At 41.9% G+C, this 27,708-nt stretch overlaps 2 protein-coding genes across 4 annotated transcripts in view; one reads left to right on the plus strand and one right to left on the minus strand.

The window, feature by feature from the left end:
• Window positions 1-19,056, plus strand: C2H6orf136 (chromosome 2 C6orf136 homolog). Of its 2 annotated transcripts, XM_072641633.1 has the most exons (7): window positions 39-239; window positions 11,440-11,844; window positions 12,166-12,254; window positions 12,958-13,158; window positions 13,291-13,360; window positions 13,469-13,615; window positions 18,868-19,056. In XM_072641633.1, the coding sequence occupies exons 1-6, from the start codon at window positions 168-170 to the stop codon at window positions 13,586-13,588; spliced, it is 957 nt and encodes a 318-aa protein (XP_072497734.1). In that variant the 5' UTR covers window positions 39-167; the 3' UTR covers window positions 13,589-13,615; window positions 18,868-19,056. The 2 variants fall into 2 exon arrangements, with proteins under 2 accessions (XP_072497735.1, XP_072497734.1); XM_072641634.1 differs by lacking the exon at window positions 13,469-13,615 and having other exon boundaries at window positions 1-239.
• Window positions 13,891-27,708, minus strand: part of DHX16 (DEAH-box helicase 16) — a 16,629-nt gene continuing 2,811 nt past the window's right edge. For both annotated transcript variants that reach the window (XM_072641573.1, XM_072641574.1), the window contains exons 5-20: window positions 26,960-27,214; window positions 26,102-26,305; window positions 25,831-26,022; window positions 25,265-25,375; window positions 24,977-25,092; window positions 19,129-19,339; window positions 18,906-19,004; window positions 18,600-18,752; window positions 16,408-16,548; window positions 16,118-16,280; window positions 15,890-16,008; window positions 15,669-15,736; window positions 15,176-15,338; window positions 14,908-15,069; window positions 14,483-14,656; window positions 13,891-14,122 (exon numbers count right to left, since the gene is read on the minus strand). In XM_072641573.1, the coding sequence (XP_072497674.1) occupies window positions 13,994-14,122; window positions 14,483-14,656; window positions 14,908-15,069; window positions 15,176-15,338; window positions 15,669-15,736; window positions 15,890-16,008; window positions 16,118-16,280; window positions 16,408-16,548; window positions 18,600-18,752; window positions 18,906-19,004; window positions 19,129-19,339; window positions 24,977-25,092; window positions 25,265-25,375; window positions 25,831-26,022; window positions 26,102-26,305; window positions 26,960-27,214 (2,460 nt within the window). In that variant the 3' untranslated portion in view covers window positions 13,891-13,993. The remainder of the gene's footprint in view (window positions 14,123-14,482; window positions 14,657-14,907; window positions 15,070-15,175; window positions 15,339-15,668; window positions 15,737-15,889; window positions 16,009-16,117; window positions 16,281-16,407; window positions 16,549-18,599; window positions 18,753-18,905; window positions 19,005-19,128; window positions 19,340-24,976; window positions 25,093-25,264; window positions 25,376-25,830; window positions 26,023-26,101; window positions 26,306-26,959; window positions 27,215-27,708) is intronic.

The following is a 27,708-nucleotide window of genomic DNA, read 5'->3' on the forward strand; positions in this document are numbered from 1 at the left end:
CTGGAGTTTGTCTATAGTGCGCAGGCGCGTGGTCTCTTTCCTTCCCTCACCTCACCTTCCCCCCTCCCCCCTCCCCCTTCACGAAGCCGGCTTCGGGGCGAGCTCACTCCTTTGCGGAGGATACTGGACGCCGGATTCGGGAGACACCCTCCTCACTCCCGAAAATCATGTATCAGCCAAGCCGAGGAGCGGCCCGGAGGCTCCGCCGCTGCCTCCGCGCCTACCAGGCCAGGCCTCAGGTGAGGGACAGGAAGGGGCGGGGGAGGAGAGGGGACTGCTCGAGCCCCTAGTGCTGCTGCGGTTCTGGCGTCGCGTTGGGCGGCGCGCGCCCCTGAGAAGAGGGAGCAGGCGCAGTGGCGACCCGCTCCCCTCACCCTTCCTCCCTCCCGCCCACGCCGGCTTCCTGGAGCGGGGGACCCCTCCTGGCTCCTGGCCGGGCCCGGGGCCCCCAGGCGGCGTGGGGCGCGGGCTCCGCAGACCACCCACCTGATGGAGGAGGGGGAGCGGCTTCTCCTCGAATAGTCTGGGAATACAAGTGCCCACTTTCTCCCTCCGCATCCGGGAGGTTACCTGAAACTTGGAGGTGATTTGAAGGGCGGAGGGACAGCGGAGCAGGAGGGGAGGGCTGGAGGGTCCAGCTGTTGAGCCCCACTTTGCAAACCCACCCCAGGCGGAAGAGGGAGACGTTTTCTGCAGCTGATGCATGCCGGCATCCTTGTATTCTGATCCTAAAGGGGACCTCGCCTCCGCAGGCACCTAGATCCAAGCTGAGAACCTAGCACTCCCGGCTTTGCCAGAGGGCACTGAAATTTAGAGGGTGTCGGCAGTTGCCTCTTCCAGCTATTGCACCACTAGTCTAGCAGCTAGTTAATAAGAATTTTTAAAAATGGAAAATTGTCGAATTGTTTCCTCCGGGTGAGCGGCTCCCAGACCCAGTTTGATCTTCTGTGCCCTCTTGCTCTAATTTATTCACCCACCCCACGCACGAATCCGGACGTGCTTTTTTCGTTTCTACCCTTACCAACTGAATGAGATTTTAAAAGCTTGATTTGAGGCTTTTGTGTCTTCCTTTACAAAATTGGTGGTTAAGGCTCTAGCCTTTAGGAAGTCCTTTTCCATCAGGTTGTCACTGCCTGACAGGATGCCTGTAAAACAAGATGATTCAACTTACGGAGATATTTTCAATTATTTTCAGGGAAAGGTGTTTGTGCTAGTTGTCTGTTTCTTCGTAGTTGCAGGCCCAGTTACCAACTTCTTTCTGGACATTTCTACTTGGATATCCCATAGGCATCTTAAATTCAAGATAGTCAAACCTTGTTATTCTTTCCCCTGAAACACATGTCTTCTCATGTCTATCCGTCAAGGGCCAACTATTCTTCCAGTCACCTTGGTTCACAACCTCTGAGTCATCCTCGAGTCTGCTCACTCTTCCTTTCCTTCCATCCCCTCTATTCCCTCCCTCCCCCCACTTATATCCGATCATTTACCAAGTTTTGTTTATTCTACTTCCCCAGCAAGCCTTATGTGCACACCCTTCTGTCCTGAACCCTCGGTTCAGGCCTTCACTTTTCACCTGCTCTATTTGCAGGCTCTGTATTCCTGAAGCATCACATCACTTCTCTACTCATGAAGCCTCAGTGTTCTGTAAGATAAAATACAAACCCCCCTGTTTTTCATTTATATCCCTTCACTATGTGGCTTCCGCCTCCTTCCAAAGTTAATTCACCTTACATCTTTACATATACTATGTGTTTCAGCTAAACTGGCCAAACTCACTGTTTCCCATACACAATAGTAATCTGTCTCCATGCCTCTTTCCAGGCTGTCCCCTTGAGTCACAGTGTTCTTTCATCACTTTCACCTTTTGGAATCTGAAATTCCACTTCATAGTTCAATGCAAGGACCACTTCATTTACAGGCTTCTGTACCCCTCTCTACCCCAAAATTATTAGAAATACTTTGTATTTACTTGTAGGGATAGGAGTGAAATCTGTGATTTTATTGGCATAGGGAAGTCCAGGAAAGGAAACTTCCTCTGCCAATTACAGGTCAGCCATTTCTCTGCAACTTTAGGTCTTAGAAGGTTGCCTAGAACACAGATAGAACTTAGGCCTCTGTCTTTCTGACTGTGAAGGCAACTCTCTATCCATATAGGAAGCTGTACTTGCTTCATTATATTTACCTGTATTTTGTTTCAGTAAAATGTAAGAGTTTTAACTTCAGGGACCTTTTTATAATTTACTTTGATTCATCAATATATTTATGCCTTTAAATGCAGCATTTGGATTAATGGTTTGTGGCACAGTAGGTGGTTAGTGTTGAATTTATTTTAATAGTCTAATGACACAAAACATGATCTGCTGGAAAGAGTAGTGTACTTAAGTTAGGCTTAGCTGCTACCTTTATTCTGTGGCCATCTCCTCAACACCTGTGTGACCACCTGTATGCAAGTTGATTGATTCTTCATTTAGAAAGACTAATCTGGACAAGTCCCACCCACCTAGCACAGAGTGGAATTAAATACTAAATGTTTCTCTTTTACCCTGGAACCATGAGGGTCCTCTCCTGGTTTGATTTTTTTTTTTTTTTTATTAAAGGGGCCATCCCTTGAGCAACTACTTAAAGAAGCCTGTTCATTGAATGAGTGTATCTCACTCAAAGTGAGAATGTAGTAAGGCCTTAGCCTGAAAGGGCCAGGATCTCACATTGCAATCCTGGGCCATCTCCAGCTATCCTGATGAATATCAGGTCACTGGTCATCAGGTCACCAGATGGCTCAGGAGAAGAAAGTGAGGCTCGTGACCTTGCACAGCCCTCCCTCACTCAAATCAAAGTCAATGCAAGTCATATCATCATCTTGATGTCATGGTCCTCTTTGAGAATGAAAGACAAACACAGAAAGACTAATGTATTTCCCAGAAACTTAATAATGTTAGGGAAAATAAAGTGCCCTGGAATGTTTGTAGTGTTGATTTGGGAAATAGTCCTTTGCGTTTAGGGTGGAGAAGGAGGAAGGAAAAACATCTTTTAATTTCCTCTAAGGTATACACACACACCTCAACATGTTTTGATTGAATTTTACTGTAAAATATGTGAAAATGCATTTTTAAATTATTCAAATACTGGGACTTATTAACTAGGATAGCCATCTGATAATGAATTTTCCAGACAGTTCTCACAGATCATCCACTAAGTCATGTAGAGTTTGCAGTCTTCTTTCCATGAAGAGAGTCCTTACACTGACAAAATCACAAATATTTGAAGCACTGGAACTTCTGGAAGACTAACCCTATTTCAGCAGCACAATCAGGACCTTGTGTTGTGTAGTGTACTGTGTTAGGTTGGACAGGAGGTGATACAAAGTTTAAATATAATATGTGGACTCATCACCACAAAGCCTATAATATAGGATACATATACAAGTAAATGTAATACAAAATGTTATTTTTTTGCCTAAAAGAGACAGAAGGGAGTGCATTATTACCTCTTGGGGGCATCCAGGGAACCTTCATGAGCATTTAAAGCATTTGAACTTTAAAGCATGTGTGAACTGAGGCAGAGTAAAGTATGGCAGAGGGGTTTTAACAAACAAACATTCTAGGCCTAAACAGATGGCTTATTGACTTCTCTTTTATTCTCTGCATTAGATAATACAAACCTCTTTTTCTCTATTCTCAGAGAGCTGATAACTTGACCTCCTATCAATTGAGAAGATTGGGGCCATGTGGTTTTTTTCAGTACCTAAAACTCAGCATCATTATCTTCTTCCTTGTCTTTACAGGAAAAGAAATATTCCTAATCGATAAGGCTAATCCTACTTGAGACAATATGGCCCTTTGGATAGAATGTTGACGCTTGAGTCTCATGGATGAGTTCTAATTGTGCCTGTGACATTCATGAGCTGTGTGACTGTAGGCAAATCATTTCAATTCTCTTAGCCACAGTTATTCCACTGTAATTTGAGGGTAATAATTCCTGTAGAGTTATTGTAGGGATCAGATGAGATAATGTTGCACAACACTTTGTACGCCTTGGAATGTCCCATATATAGTACATGTGGACTTGATCCCATTTCTTCGATGTTTGCCAGGACCTTGCACTAGGAGTCAACTCTTTTTTTCTCATGCCTCTTCAGTCCCTACCTCTCAGATGGTTTCTTTCTGTGTACAAACATAATCTTCCCTGAGTTAAATTGCCACACTGGCCATGTAAAAATGTGTGTCAAATACTCCATCTTGAATTCATCACCACTCTGTCAAAAGGTGGGTAACTTTCTTTAGTGTCAGTCTTCTGGCATTGTGGTTCTTAAGTCTTTCGTAGTTGTCTGAGAGAGAAAGAAAACCAATCACTAAACATTTATTAAGTATCTACTATGTGCCATGCACTGTGCACTGAGGATACAAATATAAATTAAAAACAAAGACAGTCCTTAAGATGCTTACAGTGTGATTGGGAAAGAGACAAAACAAAAGGAAACTGAAAGGGAGGTTGATGTGGAATTACCTGATGTTAGGGCGTACTAGAGGGTTCTAAGAAGTCCAAAACCAGTGTGGTAGGTGGGAAATGGGGAGAAAAACTTTAATGAGCCTCTGCTTTAAATAGAGGCCCTGGAATTCATGATCTTGCCCTCCATTCAAAGGATCCAGTCAAAGGTGGGTTGACGGTACTGATGAGATGTGAATATTAGGCAGATTTAATCTTGCTGCATAAAGAAAACCCCTGTCACAGACCAATGTAGTGAAGCAAAACGAATTTCCAAATTGGCATTGTCAAATAAAACCTTCACCTCTCTATCAAGAGGTGGGTATCTTGTTCTATCATAAGTTCTCTAGAATTGTGGTTGGTCATACTGATCAAAGTTCCTAAGTCTTTCAGAGTTGTTTGTGTTTATAGTATTGTCATTCTATGAATTGTTCTACTGGTTCTGGTCACTTCACTCTGCCACAGTTCATAACGTCTTCCCAGGTGAAACCTCACCCTTCATTTCTTACAGAACAGTAATTTTACATCACATTTATATACTTATTCAGGCTTTCTCCAGTTGATGAGCATCCCTGCAGTTTCTAATTGTTTGTGACCACAAAAAAAAACTACTTTGAAAATTCCAGCTAAGTGGTGTAGTGGATAGAGTGCTAGGCCTAGGGTTAGGAAGACTCCTCTTCGTGAGTTCAAATGCCTCAGACGCTTCCTAATTGTGTGACCCTGGTCGAGTCATTTAATCTTGTTTGCCTCAGTTCCTCATCTGTAAAATGAGATGGAGAAGGAAGTGGCAAACCACTTGTGGCAAATCTTTACCAGGAAAACCCCAAATGGGATCACAGAGAGTCAGACATGACTAAAAGACTGAACAACTGAAATAAATTTGTTTTGCTTAGGACAAATCCCTTCCTTAATCTACTCTTCCCCTTTATTCTCTCCTCTCCCTTCTCCCCTTTTCCCTCCTGTTTGATAAAATATATTTCTTTTTTAATAATTATTTTCAGTTCACTGAACAAAACAAGCTTTTCTATAACATAGTAAGATAAAAAAGCCAACTGCATATGAAACTTCAAATCTTCCTTATACAAGTTGCTATTCCCTCCAAATATACAACAAAGTTATCATGTAAATTTTTTCCTTTTTTTTGCCTTTTTTTCTCTCCTCCTAGAAATGTGGTTATATATAGGTATTCTTTCCTTTGACCTCTAATCCCCCCTCCTTCCTTCTTTGTATAGACTTCTACTTAAGTACCCTGATTATGTGAGATAATTTTCCCTAATCTTTCTCACCTTTCCCTCCCATTGTCCTCTCTCTTTCCATTCTTGTTTAAAGATCATCAAGGCATAACGAAATCACTCCCAAGCCCTCTGTCTCTTTCTTTGACCCCTGATGATGGTAGAATTCTGAGGGGGATACATATCATGATCCATATTGGAATGTAAACAGTTTATCTTGTTTAATCCTTTATGATTGTTTGCTCATGTTTACCTTTTTATTTTTCTCTTGACTCCTGTGTTTTGCACTTCAGAGTATCTACGCAGTTCTGGTCTTTTCATCAGGAATGATCGGAAGTCCTCTATTTCACTAAAGATCCATTTTTCCCCTGTAGGATTATACTTGGCTTTGCTAGGTAAGTTATTCTTGGTTGTAAGCCTATATATTCTTTGCCTTCTGGAATATTGCATTCCAAGGTCTCCTTCTTTATGGTAGTGACTGCTAAATCTTGTGTGATCCTGATTGTCGTTTCTTGGTGCTTGAATTCTTTCTTTCTGGTTGTTTGCAGTATTTTTCCTTTCATCTGGAAACTCAGGATTTGGCTACAATACTCCTGAGAGTTTTCATTTTGGGATTTGTTCCAGTAGGTAATTGGTGGATTTTTTGTATTTTTTCTTTGTCCTCTAGTTCTAAGAGGTCTGGTCAGTGTTCTTGTATAATTTCTTGAAATAGAATATTTAGACTTTTTTGTTGGTTGTGACTTTTTAGTATTCCATGATCTCTTCTTGATCTGCTTTCCAGATCAGTTTTTACTTATCTTACAGTTTTCTTTTATTTTTTCATTCTTTTAACTTTGTTCAGTGTTTCTTATTTCAGGGATTCATTAACTTCTAACATTCTAATTTTCAAGGAGTCCTTTATTTGGTTAAAGTTTATTCCTCTTATGCAAAGCTGTTAATTCTCTTTCCTATTCTGTCTTCCATAGTTCTCAGTTTTCCAGTTTTTTACTCTAGCACTTGCATTTTTTTCTGATGGCTTTGTCTAGTGTTCATATTTCATTTATAATTTTCGTTCTGTATTTTTTAAACCCTTGCTTTATTTCTTGTAGAAATTCTAGTTAAACTTGTGCCCAGGTTGTGTTTTCCTTTGAGCCTTTGCTAACAGATGTTTGGGGAATCATTTTCTTCTTCTGGATTTGTGTCTTGAGACTACTTCTTGTTACCAAAATAACTCTTGGATGGTTTCATCTCTTTTTCCCTGAGTCTTAAAAAAAGTTTCTGTTCTTTATCTTATCCATCCTATCTCTCCATTTCACCTCTAGACTTTTAGGGAAAAAAAAGTACTATTTCTGCTCTCATTGCCACTATTTCCTCTTCTGTCACTCACCTCTCAATCCTTTGCATTCTGGCTTCCTACTTCATCAATCAGTTCAAACTACTCCCTCTTAATTGTCAAATCTGATGACCTTTATTCACTCTTCATCCTTCTTGACTTCTCTGCAACATTTGACATTGTTGATTGCCTTCCTGCTGGATACTCTTAATCTCTGAGTTTTTGTGACCCTTGATTCTACTCCTCCCTCTCTGATTGTTTCCTTCTCAGTTTTCTTTACTGGATCATTCCCTTATTATGAGTGTACTCCATAGCTGTATTTGTTTCCATCTCTCTACATTCTCTCTCATGGTGACTTCATCAACTTTCATGGGTACAATTAATTTTGATAGCTACATATTCAACCTTATTTTCTCATTTGAGCTCCAACTGCCTTTTGGGCATTTTCAACTAGATATATGGAATGTATTTCAAACTCAGTATGTCCAAAGCAGGACTGATTATCTTCCTCCCCGCTACCCAAACCATCCATCTTTTGAACTTGCCTGTATCTGTCAGTGGTACCATTCTTCCAGTCACTCAGGTTTACAATCTCAGTGTCTTCCTTTACTCCTTATTCTCCTGTCATCCTCATATCTAATCATTTGCCAAGTCTTTTTAGGTCTACTTTCAAAACATCTTTTTATATCATTCCCTTTCTCTCTACTTACGTGGCCATCACTCTAGTTCAGGACCTCATCATCTCTCATCTGGACTATTGTAGTTAGTTTCTTAATTCCTTCTCCTTCAAGTGTCTCCTTGTAGTAGGAATAATGATTTTCTAAAGCATAGGCTTGACCATGTCACTCCTCTGTTCAGTAAACTTCAGTGGTTTTCTGTTAACCTTTAGGATAAAATACATCTCTGGCAATTAATTTCCATCATAATCTGACCCCAGCCAACTTTTCTTATCTTGTTATACATTACTTCACTTCATGAATTTTGGTCTAGCATTGTTCCTCACATACAACACTGTCTGTCTTCTCTGTGCCTTTGCATAGGATGTCTATTTTCCATGTGTGGAATATATTGTCACTTCATCTCTTCTTCTTAAAATCCCTAATTTTCTTCAAAGTTCAGCTCAAGAGCTATTTTTTACATAAAACATTTTCTTATTCCCCCTCCCAACTGTTCATGTCTTTCCTCCCAAAATTACCCTGTATTCATTTTGTATATACTTCTATGTGTAAATGTTGTCTCCTACCAATAGAATATAAGCCCCTTGGAGGCAAGGATTGTTTCATTTTTTTCTGTTTCCCCAGTATCTAACTTGTAACAGTTCTGGCAAATAAGTACTTAATAAATGCTTGCTGAGAAATCTCTCTCCTCTTTACTGCTAAATTTGAAAAAAAAAAATATACCTATTTCCAGATTTTTGCTCATTCTGGTTTCAGCCCCAACTGCTTTACTGAAATGGCTTTCTCCTAAGGTTAACAAGGAACTTTTTATTTTTTAAAATTGTTAAGCCTTGTGTTTTGCTATAACACCTTCATTTCCAAATATATCCCTCCCTCTACCCCTCCACATTGAAAATATCCGTAACAACAAAGAATAAAAAATAAAGAGGAGGAAAAAACTCTGTTCAGCAAAATTAATTAAAACAGCAACCAAGTCTGATAATATGTGTAGTATTCCACATCCATGTCACTCCCCACCTTTGCAAAGAAGTGTAAAAAAGGTACATTTGGGCCATTTTGTTATGATTTCACAGCATTAAGTTACTTTTTTTGTTCTTTTCATGTATATTATTGAAGTCATTGTGTATATTGCTTTCCTGGTCCTTCATTCCATGTCAGTTCATATCTTTTTTCATGTTTCTGTGAATTCTAAATATTTGCATTTTATGACATGGTAATAACCCATTATATTCGCATAATTTATTTAACTACTCCCCTAGCCAGTGTGCATTAATGGTGTTTCCAGTTCTTTGCTACGAGAAAAGTGCTGGTGTGAATATTTTGGCATATATGGGAGCTTTATTTCTGTCTTTAACTTCCTTGAGGTATATACCTAGCAGTGGGAATCTCTAAGTCAAAGCATATGGGCAGTTTCTTTGCTTTTAAAAAAAAAATCATAATTCCAAATTACTTTATAACATAACAATTTACAAAAACATAATGTGCCTTTCTTTCTGAACCCCCCCACCCAGCCCAGGACCTAAAAATTTCCCTCTCCCCCCACACCTCCTTAAAAATAAATTCCTTCACCTTTCTTTACTCTTGAGACAATTGACTCCTTCCTACTGCCTAGTCTGTCTGACTTTGGTTTCAAAGACTTTACCCTCTCTTCCTTCTTCTCCTACCTATTGTTTCCTTCATGGTTTTTTGTCTTCTTCCTGCCTAATGTCAGTGTTTTTCCTGGGTCTGTCTTTGGGTAGTTTTTCTCTATTCATGTTTTTCCTTAGCTGTCTCTGTTACTCTCACAGCTTCTGTTACAATCTCTATGCAAATAACGGACAAATGAAATAATACATGTGAAATAATGTGCAAGTCTTAAAGCATTCCATAAGTGTTTGATGTTATTATTCAGTTGACTCCCCAGGCTATAGTTCCCTTCTCCTTATCCCCACCCCTTCTGAGTGCTAGACCTGCAACTCCAGTTGCCTTTAGGACATTTCCACTGGAATGTCCCATCAGAACTTCAGACTCAGAATATCCCAAATCAAACTAAACATCTTTCTCCTTAAATCTGCTCTTTCTGCTCAGTTTACAAATTGTGTTAGTGGCATGACTAGTCACCCACTTTCTCACGGTTGTAGCTTTGGAGTTATCTTTTGACACTCTCCTATCCCATACCCTATTATTTATCAGATCTGTACACCACTTCCCCTTTATATACCTACCTTTCTCTTTTTGCTACACAGTATAGAGCTTCTTGTATGAGGCCTTCATTACTACCCACCCTCTTGAACTTTTGTAATAGTCTTTAACAGGTCTTTCACTCTTAACTCTCACTCCTTGTTGTCACATTGCTGTTAGAATAGTCTTTCTTAGAAATACAATTTGGTTCAGAAATCTTTAGCCATTCTCCATTGCCTCCTGACTAAAGTTAGAATTGCTTTCTTAAGCTTTCAAGACCTTCCATACTCTGGCACCATCCTACCTTTCCACCCATTTCATATCACTCTGTGCTCATGGGCTTATAGATTTATAGCTGGAAGAAAACTCACCTTAGTGTCATCTAATTTGATCCCATCATTTTAAGATGAGGAACCCAGGGCCTAGAGAAGCTTTGCAACTTGCCAAGGTTCTACAAGTGGCAGAGCCAGGTCCTTTTAGGATTTAGCACTCTTTCCATTATACCATACTATTCAAGCCTAGTTCCTCCATTCTCTGGTCCTTTGGTTTTGATGGGATCAAAATCAGCCTTTGGGCTGAAGAACTGCATACTGATTTGCAGTATTATGTATTATATTTTTATTTTATTAAACATTTCCTAATTATATTTTAATATGGTTCTGTATTAATAGTTTGATGCTTCTGCATTACACTGTTCCTTATGCCTAGAATGCCCCCCCATCACTTCTTGAATTTCATTTCGTCCTTTAAATGCCACCTTCTCCATGAAAATTTTCCTGATCCCCTTAGTCAGTAATAACCACTGCCCCCCACCTCCTTCCCCAGCCTCCCAGTTCAGGTTTTGCATCTCTCTGATGCACTTACATGTAATGTGTATTAAAGTTATGTTTGTGTCTTATCAAACTATGAGGTCTCTTAAGTATTGAGACTTTTGGTCTTTTTTTTTTTTTAAATGTTCTATCTCCCTAGCACCTATACACAGAGTTTAATGTTAGTTGGATAGGTCAAAGCACAGGGTATGTTGGGTGTGAGTGGAGTTGATATGGCCTTATGTGGAGGGCTGTTATGTGAAAGGAAGCCAGACAGCTAGGAAATAGCACTGAAATTGGGAGATCAAAGTTTCAACTTCATTTGGGAGACTGAGGGGCACTGAAGGTTTTTGAACAGAGGAATGACTTCACCAGATTTGTATGTAAGGAAAATATATTTGGCAAGTAGTGTGACAGTTTGGAGGGGAGAAAGTGGAAGGGAGTACAGCCAGAAGACACTGTTACAATAGGCTAGGCAAGGTGGTAAGAGTATCCACTAGAGTAGCGGTGGGAATTAAAAGAGGGATTGAAGAAATACTGCAGGGGTAGACTCTCAATACAAGTCTTTTAATCTGTTATGGCTTCCATCTCATTCTCAATAATTCTGCCCCTCATACTGCATGGTCTTTGGGCCCACTTCATGAGTCATTTGAGGGAGGCGAGTAAAACCTTATATAATGGCTAAACTGAAGAAAACAGTTAGCTTCTTTATCCTTCCAATCATCTTCCTCTGTTTCTAATTACTGTTTCTTTTCTTTTCCTCATAGGACCAAAAACCTCCTCAGGCCCCGCCATTCCTACCCTTGTGGCTTACCTCACCGACGGTCACTCCTCCCTCAGTATCTCCATATCTCCGGCTCCCTCCTCTCTCACTCCCTTCCAGCCACCTCTTCCCCCAAGTTCCTCAACAACCCCTTCCTCAAGCCCAGGCCTTCATATCACCCTGGGTGGGTCTTCCCTCTGGGAAGGGGGAGGATGGTCCAGGGCCAGGGTTGCATGGTGGTTGCCTAGATGGGCTTAGAAGCCTCTTTGAAGAATTGCCTTGTCCCCATCCTGGGGCTGTGATCCCATTCCGGGCTCCTGGAAGTCCTCACCCTGCTCCTGCCACTCCATCAGGGAACCCCAGCATGGAGGAACATCTGGCTGTCATGCATGAAAAGCTGAGGCAGGAGGTGAGTCAGGGAAAGGGGCTACTGTATGTATGGGGGGGTGGGGTGGAATTTAGGCAAACTCAGAGATCGCCAGACTTTTTTTTTTGAGTCATGAAATGGAGACTTATCAAAGAATTTCCTTTTGTAGTATAGTATACATTTTAAAATAGATAAACTCATATCAGATTGGGGAAGAAGTAGGCTGAATGGTTGAAAGGAGGATTTCAAAAAGCATCCAAGGAGCAAGGGCAAAGAAATAGAAAAACCAATGGGAGAAATGTAGGGTGGCTAGGACAAGAAGCCTCACCTTGAGAACTAAATTGACCTGGTTCCTTTTTGTAGCTCCCCAACTTGTTTCTTCGTTCCCATGATTACAACCTCTACTCATCTGATGTAGAATTCATCAATGAGATCCTGAACATTCGAACCAAGTGAGACCCTGGATGCTGGTGGGAAGGATGGTGGGTAGGGATGCTGGATGGAGGTATGGTACATGGAGGCGCTTAAGACTGTCCCTTACTGTCTAGTCCTGTTTCTTCCAATCTTTGGGCCCAGTTCAGTGTCTCCTTTTTCTGACCTGCTTCCCCCAAGAGACGATTTTCTCCCTAATCCAAGGCTGTAATTGATGGTGCCAGGATTAGTCTTTTTTTCTCTTCTGCCAACTAGATATCAAATATCCCACAAAATCTAGCCAAATGTTGTAGAGTGCTGAACATGGGAGTCAAAAGATCTAGATTCTGCTTATTACCTAATAGGGTGGTAATTTCGGGGCAAGTCCTTTAACTTCTCAGAGCCCCATTTCCTTCTATGTAAAATGTTGATCTTTGGACTAACCCACCTCTTGGGTTTATGCGGAAAACTGAATGTGTATGAACTTTGTAAAATGATACCACATAGAAGGGAGTATTTTCATCGTGTCCCTGCCAAATATTGGTTATCCGCGGTTCTTTCTTTTGTGCCTCCCCTCCCCCTCCCACTCATATATGTATGCATTATGTAGTCCTCTTCCTCCAAGGGCTAATCCACATACTTTTCTATCCTAACCTCATTTATTTCTAGGGGAGATGTCCCTGTCATTTATACATTCTCAGTGATTGTCCCAGTCCCTGATTTACTCTACCTTTCTTTCTCTAGAGGCCGCACGTGGTACATTCTGTCACTGACCCTCTGTAGATTCTTGGCCTGGAATTATTTTGCTCAGCTGCAGCTAGAGGTCCTAAAGTTGAGCCAACACCCTGAAGACTGGACGCTGCAGGCACGTTGGCGACTTGTGGGTTTGCCTACCCATCTCCTCTTCTTGCGGTTCTACCGCCGGGATAAGGAAGAGCTTTACCGGTGAGGGAGATGGGAAACCTAACTAGCTAACCATCTAGTTCTATCCAGCTATCCCAGGCTCTTACTCCAGGAATCTATAAATTTGAGCTTTCCATCGGAATCTTTCATTGAGCTGCTTCTTCTAATCCCTAGGACATATGATGCCTATTCTACTTTCTACCTAAACTCCGAAGGCCTCATTTATCGTCATCGCCTGGATAAAGTAAGTGTGTACTTATGGTATGGTAGTGATATCTTGCACACACTCTAACATCCTGTCCTCCCCCACCCCCAGCAACATTAATCTTTCCCCCTCTTCCCCTCTTTCCAGCTGATGCCCTCACATTCACCTCCAATGCCTGTCAAGAAGCTGCTGGTGGGAGCCCTGGGAGCCCTGGGCTTGGTAGAGCCAGAGGCAGAAGCTAGCTTACATCTGTGTCCTAAGCCTTGAATAAGGATGAAGGGAACTTGGACATAGGTCTGTGTCTGTTCTGGGGGAGCTACAGGCTGCACTGAGCACATATTATGCACAGGGTGATGGGATTGAGGGGGAGTGGGGAGGCTATAGCAGGCCTAATCTCCTCATCCGTCATACCTCCCCATCTTTTCTTTCCTACCCAATTTCCATCTCATGCTGTGTAATTTAACTTGTACATATTAAAACTAAGTGAGGATGTAAGAACCTTTAATTTAATTCTTCTGCATGTGTGAACCATGTTATCTACTGGTCCCCCCTATATCAAAATTCTCAACTTCTTCCCAAAATATCTTTAATAAATAGGAATCATTTAAAAAACAACAAAAACCTATACAAAGAAAATGAGAGGGGTTAAAGGAAAGATAGTTATTCATTCCCTTAACCCAGTTCTTCCCGGGTCTTGCCGACTTTCTTGGGCATTTTCTTGGCATTAGGATCTTCAAGCTCTCGGGCCTTGTAGTAGTGGGGAGCCACCTCTAGGAGCCAACCACTCTCAATTTCTAGCACCTGGAAAGAAAAGGAAGATGAATATGAAATCTCATTATACATTTCTAACTTCCTCACTGCATCTGTCATAGAAACTGTTAGACATTCTGTCCTCATTTGCCACTGTCGTCAGTCCTCAAGGGTTAGAGCCTGGAGGATCTAGTTTTTCTTGTGACATGATATTTTAAGGGAATTGTTCTTGAGAATGCAAGAGATGGGGGTTAACCCACAAGGTTAACCTTTTCAAATTTCCTAGCATTCTCATGGGACAGGGCCTATAGGCACTTGCCCTTTTCTCAAGCCACAAGGATACTAAGCTGTGAGGACGGGCCCCTGCCAGGTGCCTACTTCAGGGAGAACAATCATGGGAAAGGGCTTTACCTGTCTCATAAATTCTTTGGTTGTCAGGACAAGTTCATGGTAGAGCAGCCAACGTGGCTGCTCCTCAAAAAGAGAGGAGTTGGGGTGAATGAAGACAGTTTGCTGCTGTTTCACTGTGCGGTACCCACTTCGAGTCAGCCGTGCTGTGTGGTAGAAGTAGCCAGCAGTGATGGCCTGGGAGAGAAGCCACAAGAGAAACCTAACCATTTGGTCCCTTTATCTCCCCCAGCCATCCCAATAGAGAGTAAAGTAAGTCAGTGCACAAGCAGGGAAATAAAAAGGCTGGCCACAAAAGCTTTATAAGGACATAAAGGAAACCCTATATATAACCACCTCTCAGAATACCCTGGGAAAACTAAGACTGTAGGAAGAGAAATGTGGAAGAAAGCATTAATAGCAGTATATCATCAATGGGAAGTGCTGACCTTACGGACACGAATATAGTCCCCCTGGCAGGAGCTGAGCCCAACTTCTACACGTTCCAGAAGCCCCTCTAGCTGTTCTCGCACATCTCGGGCTCGACGCAATGAGCGCAACTGCACAAAGTTCTCATAACACCACTGGGAAGAATAACCACTTTCAACCCACTAGAGGAGACAAAGAAGGGAGGATTTGGGGACGTGCCATAGATGTCTTCTTAGCTGTCACTTTCCCCCTTTCTCCCCTATTTAAAATTCCCTAAATTCCACCAACCTGTGTATAAACATTTAGTAGCACCAAGTGGTCCCCACCAGGCAGGAAAAAATTAACACGGGCATTATCAGCATGTACAACTTTGTCCTTGGGACGGTAAAAGATGGAGTTATTGACAGATAACATGGCAGCCACTGTAAGGATCTCCTCTGAACAGCCATATCTGAAGTCAATAGAGAAGAGAGTGAGAGAAATGAGGAAAAAGAATCCTAGCCCTCTTACACACCCCCCAAAAAAACAACTGCATGCTGGGAACTTCTACTCTACCCTTGCCCCAGAATGCGGTTAATTCTAGTAAACCCAAGTGTAGAGGACAAAGAAGGAATCCAAGTTAAACATGAATTACAGATAAGGGAACAATGAAAATTTGAAAGTTTCTGTTTAGGATGTGTAATACAGGATTAGGGGCAGTCTGACCCTCAGTTTTAATGAGTCTGAGAATAAATATAGACAAGGAAGTAGACATAAACGTTTCAGAAGTGAAGTCACTCACTTCTCAGATGCCAGAATCATCTTAGATAACATAGGGTCCACAGGCAGTTCTGCCATCTTTCGGCCGGACTAAGGGAAAAGAAGCGATATGTAATTTAGGTCCATCTTTCTTAACCCTCCTCAGGCTCACCCATGACTGCCATCCTTCTGTTCTCATCCCATACCCTTCCATCCCTCCCCTCTGATCTCTTCCCCATTTCCAACATTTCCATCCCTGCTGACCGTGGTGAGCTCCCCTAGGTGGTTGAGTGCTCCCAGAGCATACAACTGTTCCAGAGCCAGCAGCAGAGTCTCATAGGGTGGAGGATCCAGAAAGTCAAAGTGCATTAAATCATGGATTCCTGAAGAACAAAGGAAGAGTTAAGACTCTAGCCCAGAATCCTGGCCATAACTTTAGCTCTCCCCTTCTCACTCCCCTCGCTCCCCCCCCAAGACTGCTGTGTGGCTCACCCAGACTCTTAAGCAACAGGACAACATTGCCTAAGCTGGTCCTCTGGATCTCTGGCACCGTGGTCTCCTCTAGCTCATGTTGATAGGCCCAGGCTGTGTAGAGGCGGAAGCACTTCCCTGCAGCCACCCGACCTGCACGGCCAGCTCGCTGATTAGCTGAGGCCTGGAGAAGGGACAATATAAATACCTGTAAGATGATTCCTACCCCTTTCTCTCAGAGGCCCCTTTCCCTGAGTTTTCCTGGTGCCAAGTGTCCCTTTCTCCATGTGCTTCTGCCTCAAGGTCCTGACCTTGCTACAGGGTGTGACAGTAAGGGATTCCATGCCAGTTCTGGGGTTGTAGCTCTTTTGCTTGCAGAAACCAGGGTCCAGAACATAAATAATGCCCTCGATGGTCAGTGATGTCTCTGCAATGTTCGTGGCCACCACCACCTGTGAAAAAAAGACAGGGGTCAATCCAACTCATTCAACTACACCCCACCCAGAGACAATACACTGCTTATCTCGGCCACCATATTGATTCTACTAGATTGTAAGCTCCTTAAGGGCAGTTGATTGTTTAATGTACCTTTGTATCTCTTTCCACCTACCATCGTGCTGTTCACAAAGGACCTTAATAAAGTTTTGTGAAATTTTAATTCTTAGCTTCCTACATAAAATATCCAGATTAAAGTAGGTTGGAAGGAGAAATAATGGAATAAAAGGCAGTCCATGGTATTTAGGGAAATGGGCTGCAAGGCAGAGATGGGTTAAGGAACATTCAGGCAGATCCATGAAAGCCTAGTTTAGGGTTCTAGGGGAGAGAAAATAACAAGAGAAGATATGGGTATTAGTGTAGTATATCAGTTTGGGGTGGGTCACAATTAAGTGTTATTGGGAAAATGGTGAAAGATCAGATGTGGGAATGAGGTGACCTGAGGATTTGGGGGAGGTTATTTTGACTTGAGAAGAAAAGGGGAATTTGTAGACACTGCCTGTTCAGCTCTCTTCTGTAATACTGGCAGAATATTTGTAAAAAATAATTTTCATTAAGTTTCTATTCTGGTCAAAAACTTTCATGACTCATTGCCTACAACAATAAAATCGAAAGAGCCCAGATCAAGGCTTTCCACAATCTGACCCAATCTAATTTTTCAATCTCATTTCTCACTTCTCCATCACTCACACTTGTTCACTCCAGCCACACTGGACTATGTCCATCCCACCTGGAACATCTTCCCTCTTTCCTAGCCCTATCCAATTTCTATTCCTTTCAACCCCATTTCTCACACACTTAGTCCAGTGATATCTCCTCTATGACTTTCTGCAGTAATTGAGTGGATCACTGAATTGGTACTTATTTAAAAATCTGGCATTTTGTTGATAATCCTTTCATGTGTGCATGCTAGGCTATAAGCTTTTTTGAGGCGGCTACTGCATGATCTATTTCTTCAGCTTTCCCTCAATGCCTAGTTTGTATACATACATCACAGATTAAGCAGATCCTTTACGTAAAAATTACTCCTTCACTGGGTTCTGAAGCCTAATCTGAACCAAACTGTAGAGAAAGATCTCTCTCCCTTGTCCCCTCTATCTTAGTTTTCAACCCACATTCTTACCACAAAGTCCCAACACCACCCTTCCCAGATATCAAGTCCTTTTCACTCCAAAGTCTCTCTCTCCCTTTTATTATGAAGTGCTCAGGATTACTTTCTTTTTGAAATAGAAACTTTCCTTATCCTGCTTATTTCAAAGCCTCTCTCCATTCTTACATTTTCCACAACTCATTTTGTCCCTGCCCCAGGTCAAGGGACCACTACCACTAACTGTGAAGCTGCAGGTCCCTGTGCTCACTGACCAAAAGGGGCGGGGAATGGTCTTCATCCCACTGCAATAGGAAGAGATGTCTTCTGGGATTTACAAGTTGAAATGCAGTGTATCTTCCCACAGAAATATGAAATGGTTAAATGCTACTGTTAGCATGTTAGCATCTACAGTTACATGATGGGTAGAACACAGTTGTTTAAAAGGTATCAAACATGATCAATGGCTCCTAAGCAGAACCAGAATAAAATGTAAATGGGAAATATTTAACAAAATAAATAAAAAGACAATAAAACACAGCATTAAATATTAAAACTAAGTCAACAGGCAGCCGACAGAGATCTTCATATATGGATTAGTAGGCCCCCATTTCTATTTGAATTTGATACCAGTGGCTTACTGTATGAGTTCTGAGAAAATGTGACACACGCACACTTTCAGAACAAAATCGCAGGATAGGTACTTCCTAAGACTGCTGAGTGAAAAACAGTGTGATTGTATATGGAAAGAACACTGAATTTCCAACCAGAGAATCTGGGTTCAAAACACAGCTCTAGGCCTCATCTACAGAAGCACGAGAGGTACCTTCCAGCTTTAAATCCTATGATTCTTATGACTTATGATTTGTAAACTTCCAAGAAGAGAGGAAGGGAAGGAGGAAGGACATCCCTTAGGCTAACCTTGCGTGCCCCAGGGGGTGTTGGCTGGAAGATTCGAGCTTGCATGTCAGAAGGCAGATTGGCATAAATGGGAAGCACCAATAGTTCCCGAATCTTGGAACCCAAGCGACGGCAGCGATCCTGTAGCATCTCACAAGCTGCTTCAATTTCTTCCTATAATATATAGGATGAGGGCAAAGCAGGGGTATGAGGACTGTGTTGGGGGGGGGAGCAGTATCACTGGAGGCCAAAGAAAGCCTTCTCATCCTTGTGCCCTTCTTCTCCCCAGGGCACAAGGGCCTTCTCCCTTCTCCTGCCATGGCTCACCTGTCCAGTCAGAAATACCAGGATGTCCCCAGGGGGCTGAGTGACATGGATCTGCAGCACAGACACCACACAGGCTTCTAAGTAATCTGCCTCTGGAGCCTGGGGATCACAAGATCATGGGGTAAAAATAAAAAATCAGGGTCTTTACAAATTCTGTCCCCAATCTTGTCCCTTCAATCTTTCTGCTCCACTCCCCTCCAGACTTTCCCTTCCCAGGGGGCACCTTGGTATAGAAGATGTCAACAGGAAACCTGCGGCCAGGGATCCGGAAAACAGGGGCATCATCGAAGAAGGCTGAGAATCGAGCAGTATCCAGTGTGGCAGAAGCCACCAGAACCTTGAGTTCTGGGCGGAATCGAGCAACATCCTTGATCAACCCAAACAGTATGTCTGTGTGTAGAGTACGTTCGTGAGCTTCATCCACCATCACCACACTGCAGTAAAAAGGGATAAAAAGCTAGAGACTGGGCACTGGCAACACATGAGAGAGCAAGAAGTTTGAAACAGAGCTAAGGGCTGAGAATCTGGATCCCCAAGGAAGTTGTTAGGGAAATGGTTGGAACCAGAGGAAAAGATCTTATACAAAGTAGCTGCTTGATAAATGTTTGCTAAAAAGAACTATCAACAAATTAAGCATAACCCTTATGAGTCAGTGTTTAGGGTGTCTACAGACAGGCCTTGACAGGAAGAAAAAAGGACTGGGAACATAAGGCCCTTGAAAGTACATCCTAAGAAAGTTCTCGATAAATCTACAAAGACTATTATTACACTTTAGGGGTTTTCCTGTGCTCAGAGTGACAGTGTGGGAAGCCTATTAAGAAACTATTTAGCTTTGAGAATTAAAAGGGACCTCAGAAGTCACCTAGTACAATTCATCATTTTACAGATGAATAAACTTAAGGTCTAGAGAAGTTACCTGACTTGGCCAAGGACACAAAGGCAGTAGTAAATAGCAAAGCCTAGATTTGGACCCAGGTCCTCTGACTTCCAAATGCTGAATGCTTTACATTACATCTTGCTTCCCCCAACTCATTTTCAATTTTAATGACTGTTCCCCATTGATAAATGGTCTAAGGATGTGAACAGGCAGTTTTCGGAGAAAGAAATTAAAGCTATCTATAGTCATATGAAAATGCTCCAAATCACTATTGATTAGAGAGATGCAAATCAAAACAACTCTGAGGTGCCACATCATACCATCAGACTGGCTAATATGACAAAACAGGAAGATGATAAATGTTGGAGAAGATGTGGGAGAGTTGGAATACTAGTTCATTGTTGGTGGAGCTGTGAGCTGATCCAGCCATTCTGGAGAGCAATTTGGAAACTATGCCCAAAGGGCTACAAAAATATGCATACCCTTAGACCCAGCAATATTGCTTCTAGGACTGTATCCCAAAGAGATCATAAAAATGGAAAAAGGTCCCACGTGAGCAAAAATATTTATAGCAGCTCTCTTTGTGGTGGCCAAGAACTGGAAATGGAGGGGATGCCTATCAACTGGGGAATGGCTGAACAAGCTGTGGTGTATGAATGTAATGGAATACTATGGTGCTATAAGAAATGATGAACAAGACGGCTTCAGAGAGGCCTAGAAGGACTTATACGAACTGATGCTGGGTGAAATGAGCAGAACCAGGAGAACACTGTACACAGTAACAACCACAGTGTGCAAAGACGGTTTGCGACAGACTTAGCCCATCACAGCAATGCAAGGACCTAAAACATTCCCAAAGGACTCGAGTCAAAATGCCATCCACACTCAGAGAAAGAACTATGGAATGGGAACACAGAATGAAGCAGACTATTTTCTCTTGTGTTATGTTTTGCTTTTTCTCATGGTTTCTCCCATTCATTTTAATTCTTCTATGCAACATGACTAATGTGAAAATGTGTTTAATAAGAATGTATATGTAGAACCCATATAAGATTGCATGCCATCTCAGGGAGGGGGAGAAAATTTAATAACCCCTTTGGCCCCTTCAGGCCTAATTCATCATATTATCAGCAGTAGCAGTGGTGGACTGGCTACCACTATCCCAGGGTCCAGGAAGTCCTCTGCCATGAACCCTCTGACCTTGTGGCTACCTTCAAAGACTTTTTGGTTCTCTACTTCACCACCCAGATTTGTGCAATTGGTTCCTGGGTTTTTCTGGTGTGCTTAATTTCTCATGACCTAGACAACTGGTTCAAGGTCTTCTAACCCTTAGTCAGTATGGCTCTGAATAATAATAACTTTCATAGCACTTCAAGATTTCTTTCCTCGTAACTCTGTGACACAGTAGTTGGTATAAGTATTACCATCTCCATCTTAGAGATGAGAAAAATGAGGCTGAGGTTAAAATATTTCCTCCTGGTCACAAAACCAGTGTCATAGACTGGACTCAAACCTAGGTCTCTCTGACCCTAAGTCCAATGCTATCTTGCTCCTCCCCAAGTAAAGCTCACCAGTAAGCAGTGCTTGCTGTCAGAGGAACTCTGACCTGCAAAAACAACTCAAACAGCCTTCAAGGAATAGCATCTGGCTAAAGGCACCAGGCTACCCAGAAGCCTGCTAGAAGATCTATGTCTTTCCCAACATTTAGTTGATCTCAAGAAATGAGATGGGACTCTGTAACCACTACTAGTGGTAGTCTTGCAAGATCCAAGTTTAAGCCCTGGATCAGACATTTAATAGCTTTGGAGTTCTGGCCTTAGTCACTTAAACTGAGCCTGAATTTTCTCACCTGTTAAATGAGAGCACTTAACATTGCTTACACGAAGTATTGTTTTAAGCACTGTGAGCAAAGCTATTATTAAATCTTAAAGTATTATATATGGGTAAGTAGCTATTAAGGTATAAAGGTGAATTATTATTATTGTATAGAATGATCCAAGGATTTCCCATCAACAGTATGGATTTGACTTTTTCACCTTTCTTAAAGCTTGGCCACCCAGTAGAAATCCCTGTATCCTTTAGAAGCTAGTTCCTTGCCAAAGGATCATCATGGCATCCTCAAGGGTTTTAATCCTAAGAGGAAACTGGCCACAAATCAAAGGATCTAAAAGCTGCAGATTTAAGATGATACCTTGAGTTAGGAAGGAGGTTGTTTTCAGAAAGGGCTTGAGGAGCCTATACATGATGAACTGATTCAAGGTATACGATATTTAATGGCAAGAACACTGACGCTGGAGTTAGTCTAAGGCATTCTCTTTATTTTAAAGGTATGGAAAATGAGGCTGGGGTTAAATTACTTGCAATAAAAGCTTATAAGTGTGCTGTCAGAACCAGGACTTAGTCTAGAATCTTCTCATTAAGCTGTTCATACAGTATCATTACGGGACACATAACCCAGGGAGATAAAAAGCAAAGGCAGAAGCCCCATTTATACACATATTCTTAACAATGCTATTCGAGGTATCAAAAAACAAAAGGATTTGCCCACTACTGGGGAATGACAACCAACTGTGATATATTAATGTAATGGCATAATATTTTACAGAAAGAAATAGTGACTGAAAAACAGAAATTTGACATTTGTATGAACTGATAAAACGAAGAAAGTAGAACCAATTATACAGTGACTGTAGTAGTAAGGTAATGATTAAAGTATATAAAAATTCAGATTAACATAATAACCAATCTTGACTTTAGGAGATCAATGATGGAACATACTCCTCATATTTCTTGGTAGAAAGGTGTTGTGCTATGGGTATAGAATGTTGATATATGCTGACAGATATAGTACACATTGTGGTTTGTTTTGCTTAGTTATTTTCCTTTGTTACAAGGGAATGTTCTTTTTCAGGGTATGGTAGAGTGGAGAATACTAAAAGCAAGTGATAGGTATATTTTTAAAAAATGCATGAAGAAAGCATTTTTAAAAAATGTTCTATCTGAAGTACTTGCTTCATTAAATTTCATTAAAATTATGAAGTTCCCTATCTACTGCTTAAAGAGACAGGCATTACAATATTGTAAGTCCAACCACCTCATTTTATAGATGAGGAATCTGAGTTAAGTGATTTGACCAAGTGATTGAAACAAAGATACAGCAGAACCAGGATTTTAATCCAAGTTCTTAGATTCCAAATCAGTGCCCTTTCCACTGTCCCAACCTTCCCCCCCTTCTTGTGGTACAACAGCCTTAAATAACCCCTCTTCAGCTTTATCAAAACAGCCTTTCATCCCTCTGGAATAAGGTAGAATTGACATACAGAGCCTCTACCCAGCAAGTATGGTTCTTTGTGAATCCAAATGATCTTTCAAAGCTGTTACTTCATTGACAGAATCTGGTTGTAGCCCCAGTTCCTCACATGCCTTCACACCATACTCAGCCATGAAAATGAATGAAGCCTGGAAATAGTAACTAGAGAAGACCCTTTAAACAAATAATCAAGTCTATCATGATCCACTGAACTGATAAGTAATAAGCTGCTCAGCTAAGTAGAACACTGACAGAGCACCAGGCCTGGAGTCAGGAAGACTCAGTTTATATCCAACCTTAGACATTTACTAGCTGTGTGACCTTATCATTTAACCTCTGCCTTAGTTTCCTCATTTATAAAATAGGGAGATAATAATAGCACCTACTTCTCAGGTATGTTATGAGAGTCAAATAAGATGTCTCTAAAGTGCTTATTAGCACAGTGCCTGTCACATAGTAGGTATTACATAAATGCTAGCTATTATAACTGGTCATTCAAGTGGATGATTAGGATGCATTCTGTTTAGCCCTACAGGACTCCTTAGGGCAGCTAGCTAGATGGTACAGTGGATAAAACTGAGCTTGAAATGAGGAAGACTCATCTTAATGAGTTCAAATCCAGCCTCAGACACTTTACTAGCTGTGTGACCCTCAGCAAATCACTTAACCTTGTTTGCCTTAGTTCCTCATCTGTAAAATTAATTGAAAAAGGAAACAGCAAACCACTCCACTATCTCTGCCAAGAAAACCTCAAATAGGGTCATGAGTTAGGTACTAAAAAATGACTTAACAAGAGGACTCCTTGCCTATATACCCTATATATGTATATATACCCTATCTTTTACCATCTATCCTCCAACCTACTGGTTTATGACTCCCCAACTCCAAATCCATGCCAAAAACCTTAATTATCACAGATGATAGTTAAAAGTTTAAGAAATTTTAACTCTTTGCATCTATTGCTTACAATTCCTCTATGTGCTAGAAAGGCTCAATCATGGGACCCTGACTGTTAAGTAAACACAGGCTAGCCAGGCCAAGTTTCCAATGCCAACAAACAAGGGAGATGCGTACCTACCCAGAAGAGGGGGTGGAAGGGATATAAGAGGAATGATGCTATGACCCCTGTGGTCGAAGTATCAGGCTCTTTTTAATTCCCTACTAGGCCCCTCTTTCCTGAAGGAGAAAAAAAATCTTCATCAGGATGGGCTAGGCAAAGTTGGGCTGACCCTATCGAGATTAAATGACAACAAAGGCTATTGTCAAACTAACAACTGTTAACATCTTCCTGGCTGTTGACATCTCAGAAATCCAAAAGCATTCTGCAGTGGGAAGGCTTTGATACAATTTAAATTTAAAGACTTATTAGTGTCTACTCTTGACCACTGGTATAGATTGTCTCTTTGCTTCCAATTTTACTTCCTTTGTTTACAAGGTAAACAATCCAGCCCATCTCACCTCATCTCTTCATTTGTACTCCCTCATGGATCTGAACTGACACATTTGCCCAGCAGGATCCTCTCTGATGGTGCTGATTCTCTGTGTAAATTTCTTGGAAAATCTCCTAAAAGATGTGGAACACTTTCAAAATGTCTAACTCTATAATCCTGTCTTTAGAAAAGATGAGATATTGGGGAAGGGAGGGAGAGGACTTCTGTAGCACCACATACAACCTCTTATTTTATCTAAATATACTTAGACATGGAAAGTAGAGGTACTGTGGAGAAAAAGGCCAGTTGTAGGACATCTCGAAACAGACTGAGAAGATACTGGAGCACTAAAGACTGAACTGGCAAGGAGGGGAAAACACTGGATGTTTTTCACCTAACTTGAGTTACGTCTAAAGAGAGAGCTTTTGTTAAATAGGAGAGAGAAATTCAATACCTGTAACTTCCAAGATCAGGCTCAGAAAGGAACTCTCGAAGAAGCATCCCATCTGTCATGTATCTCAGAACAGTCCTTTCTGAAGTACAGTCCTCAAAACGTATACTATAGCCAACCTGGAGGCAGCAGGTGAGAAAGTGAGATTGGGAAAGTTTCTCGATATTTGAGAATAGGAAACTGAAGAAAAGAAAAATTATGCTACATGGGTTTCTGAGGAAAGAGGAGGCCAGAGAAGCAGACCCTTCCCCCAGCTCCCTAATTCCTTATTCTCGTCACAATGGAGCTTACCTCATTTCCCAGCTTCACCCCCATCTCCCGGGCCACTCTAGCTGCCACACTCATGGCTGCCACTCTCCGAGGCTGAGTACAGGCAATCTTCATTCCCTTCTGTGTGTAACCCTGAGATAAATATTGGGAAGAACAGGAGGTTGAGGGAAGTGGAAAATGTCCAGGATTCCTCCCACTGCTATATTCTCCCAAAAGGAATTAAAGAAGACTTAGAAGGTTTCAAGATACAGATAACCTAGGCAAGTTGGGCCTAGGGTACTCTGAAGTCCTTGTATGGCCATGGTCAGCCCTAGTCTCTTAACACTCAAATGGTTCTAAGTAAGGAGAGAGCCAACTATGAGAAATACACAACAGAAGCAGAGAGAAAAGAGAAAAAAGGAGACAGGAAAAGAGGACAAAGGATAATGAAGAAAGAAGAAAAAGCTAGGAATAAACTGTGCCCCTAGTTCTTCAATAACACTTAAGTGAGGTGAGAGGTTGCCTGGGGAGGGATATCAGGGAAGTGTCTTCCACAGAGGGTTCAGAATAATAGACAAGCTAAGTGGTGGGAGTGGGTAATGTCTTACCTCCTCAAAGAGGTACTGGGGGATCTGTGTAGTCTTCCCTGACCCTGTTTCACCCTCAATGATGAGGACCTGATGGTTGGCAATAGCATCAAGGAGGTCATTTCGGAATGGGAAAACAGGAAGGCTACGTCGCACAGCCCGGATTGACTCCTTCTGTTGGTCCCCAGATGAAGGGGGTGGAGCTGATGGTTCCTAAGAAAATTGGAAGATGAGAGCTCTAGGCCCCATTTTACCTCTCCTTCCAGATTCTACCCTTAAAACCTCTTCTGACCTCATCACCTTGGAGCCTAGTGGCTCGAACAAATTCAATGGTCTCTTCTTCTTCTAGTACCAGCTGATACTTGGGCTCAGAGGGGGCAGCATCCTTGGCTCCAAATCGAAGAGAAGCTGCCCCTAAACGGGCCTCCTCCCAGCGCCTCTGCTCCTCTCCTGGGGCTCCTGACTCTTCTTCCACCAGCTCTACCCCACGGGCTGGCTAAGGGATGAGAAAGACAGAGATGGTGGGCATACATGCATGTCAAAGTATTGGCATTATTAAAAAAAAAACCCAAACACACACACACACACACACACACACACACACACACTCTCTCTCTCTCTCTCTCTCTCTCTCTCTCTCTCTCACTAAAAGGCACCTGGATATCTGGATTCAGATTCAATATAACATCTACAGTCCTAGAGGATAGATGAGGAATCACAACACTGGAGGAGAAGGGTGGAAGGTGGGGCACCCTGGCTCAAGGGACAACACACTACAGGCAGGTAATCAGGTTAACTGTAGGTTGAACACACTATTAGACCCAGTCATTGTATCAATTTTGCTTAATCATTTTTCTTTGTTCCAAGAGAGGTTTCTAGAGGGGTGGGAGTTGTAAAAAACTAAAAGGGTCACTAAAATAACAAAAAAGAGATCCAGGCATCCATACTTATCACAACCTCTCCTCAAAATCATGACCCTGTTCTCTGTATCAACCCTCATCAAAACCTAAAGTTCCATAATGTCAGCAAGAAAAGAATAAGTGATGCAGATGTCTGGTTCCTGATCACAATTTCTACCCTTAAATAGTCCCTATGCAAGCTTTCCTTTTCCTGGGGTACAGGGTGGCCAATCCCTTCCCTTCACCCTCACCTGTCCACGAGTCTCTTCTGGCATGTGGTATCGAGTTGTTGCCTCCAACTTCTCCTGCTCCCCAGCTGCTCGGTATTCCCGGGCCAGATCCCGTACTCTCTTCTTATATTTGAGCTCCTGCCGCTCAGTATGGCTCAGCTCCACATCTCCAAACAGAAACTCCTCATCTGCCAGCTCTGCTTCCAGATCTTCCAGCTTCTCACGTTCCCGCTTTGCAAGGTACTCTCTCCTAGATTTCTTTCGGAGCTCAGGTACCTGTATTAGGAAAAAGTTATTTTGATCTTTCTATTTAGGGGCAGATCCCAAAACACACACACACAAACACACACAGACAGACACACACACACCCACCCCACCCCCTTACACCATATCTAAAATAGATGAAGCAGACCCCAATTCCTTTCAATTCAGAATAAAATCTGAAAGGGGCCCAATGTCTCCTACTATCTATATCCTTTCTAGGTCTAATTGGAGTTTCCTGCAAAAAAAAAAAAAAAAGTCTTTCTTGCAATTTGACCACAATCCCTCCCAGATCTTCCAACTTAGAATCTAGTGCTTTTTCTACTATATCACACAAGAACTATAAAGACCTGTTTCCCCAAGCTGGATGACTAGGCAGAGGACCCCAAAGCCAGTGCATCCTGACATCTACCCAGTCATTCCTTTTCCTTCTGAGCTAACTTTCAGTTGCACATTCATCAATGACACAAGGAAACAATCTCCAAAAGAAGTTTATCCCCCTGTTAATA

Source organism: Notamacropus eugenii, chromosome 2 (assembly GCF_028372415.1).
Source record: "Notamacropus eugenii isolate mMacEug1 chromosome 2, mMacEug1.pri_v2, whole genome shotgun sequence".
NCBI lineage: Eukaryota > Metazoa > Chordata > Mammalia > Diprotodontia > Macropodidae > Notamacropus > Notamacropus eugenii.

Coding starts and splice junctions, on each gene's coding strand:
- C2H6orf136 (XM_072641633.1), top strand. CDS start 168: ATGTATCAGCCAAGCCGAGGAGCGGCCCGGAGGCTCCGCCGCTGCCTC. Junction 13,159..13,290: donor GATAAGGAAGAGCTTTACCG/GTGAGGGAGATG, acceptor TCTAATCCCTAG/GACATATGATGCCTATTCTA. Junction 13,361..13,468: donor ATCGTCATCGCCTGGATAAA/GTAAGTGTGTAC, acceptor CCCTCTTTCCAG/CTGATGCCCTCACATTCACC.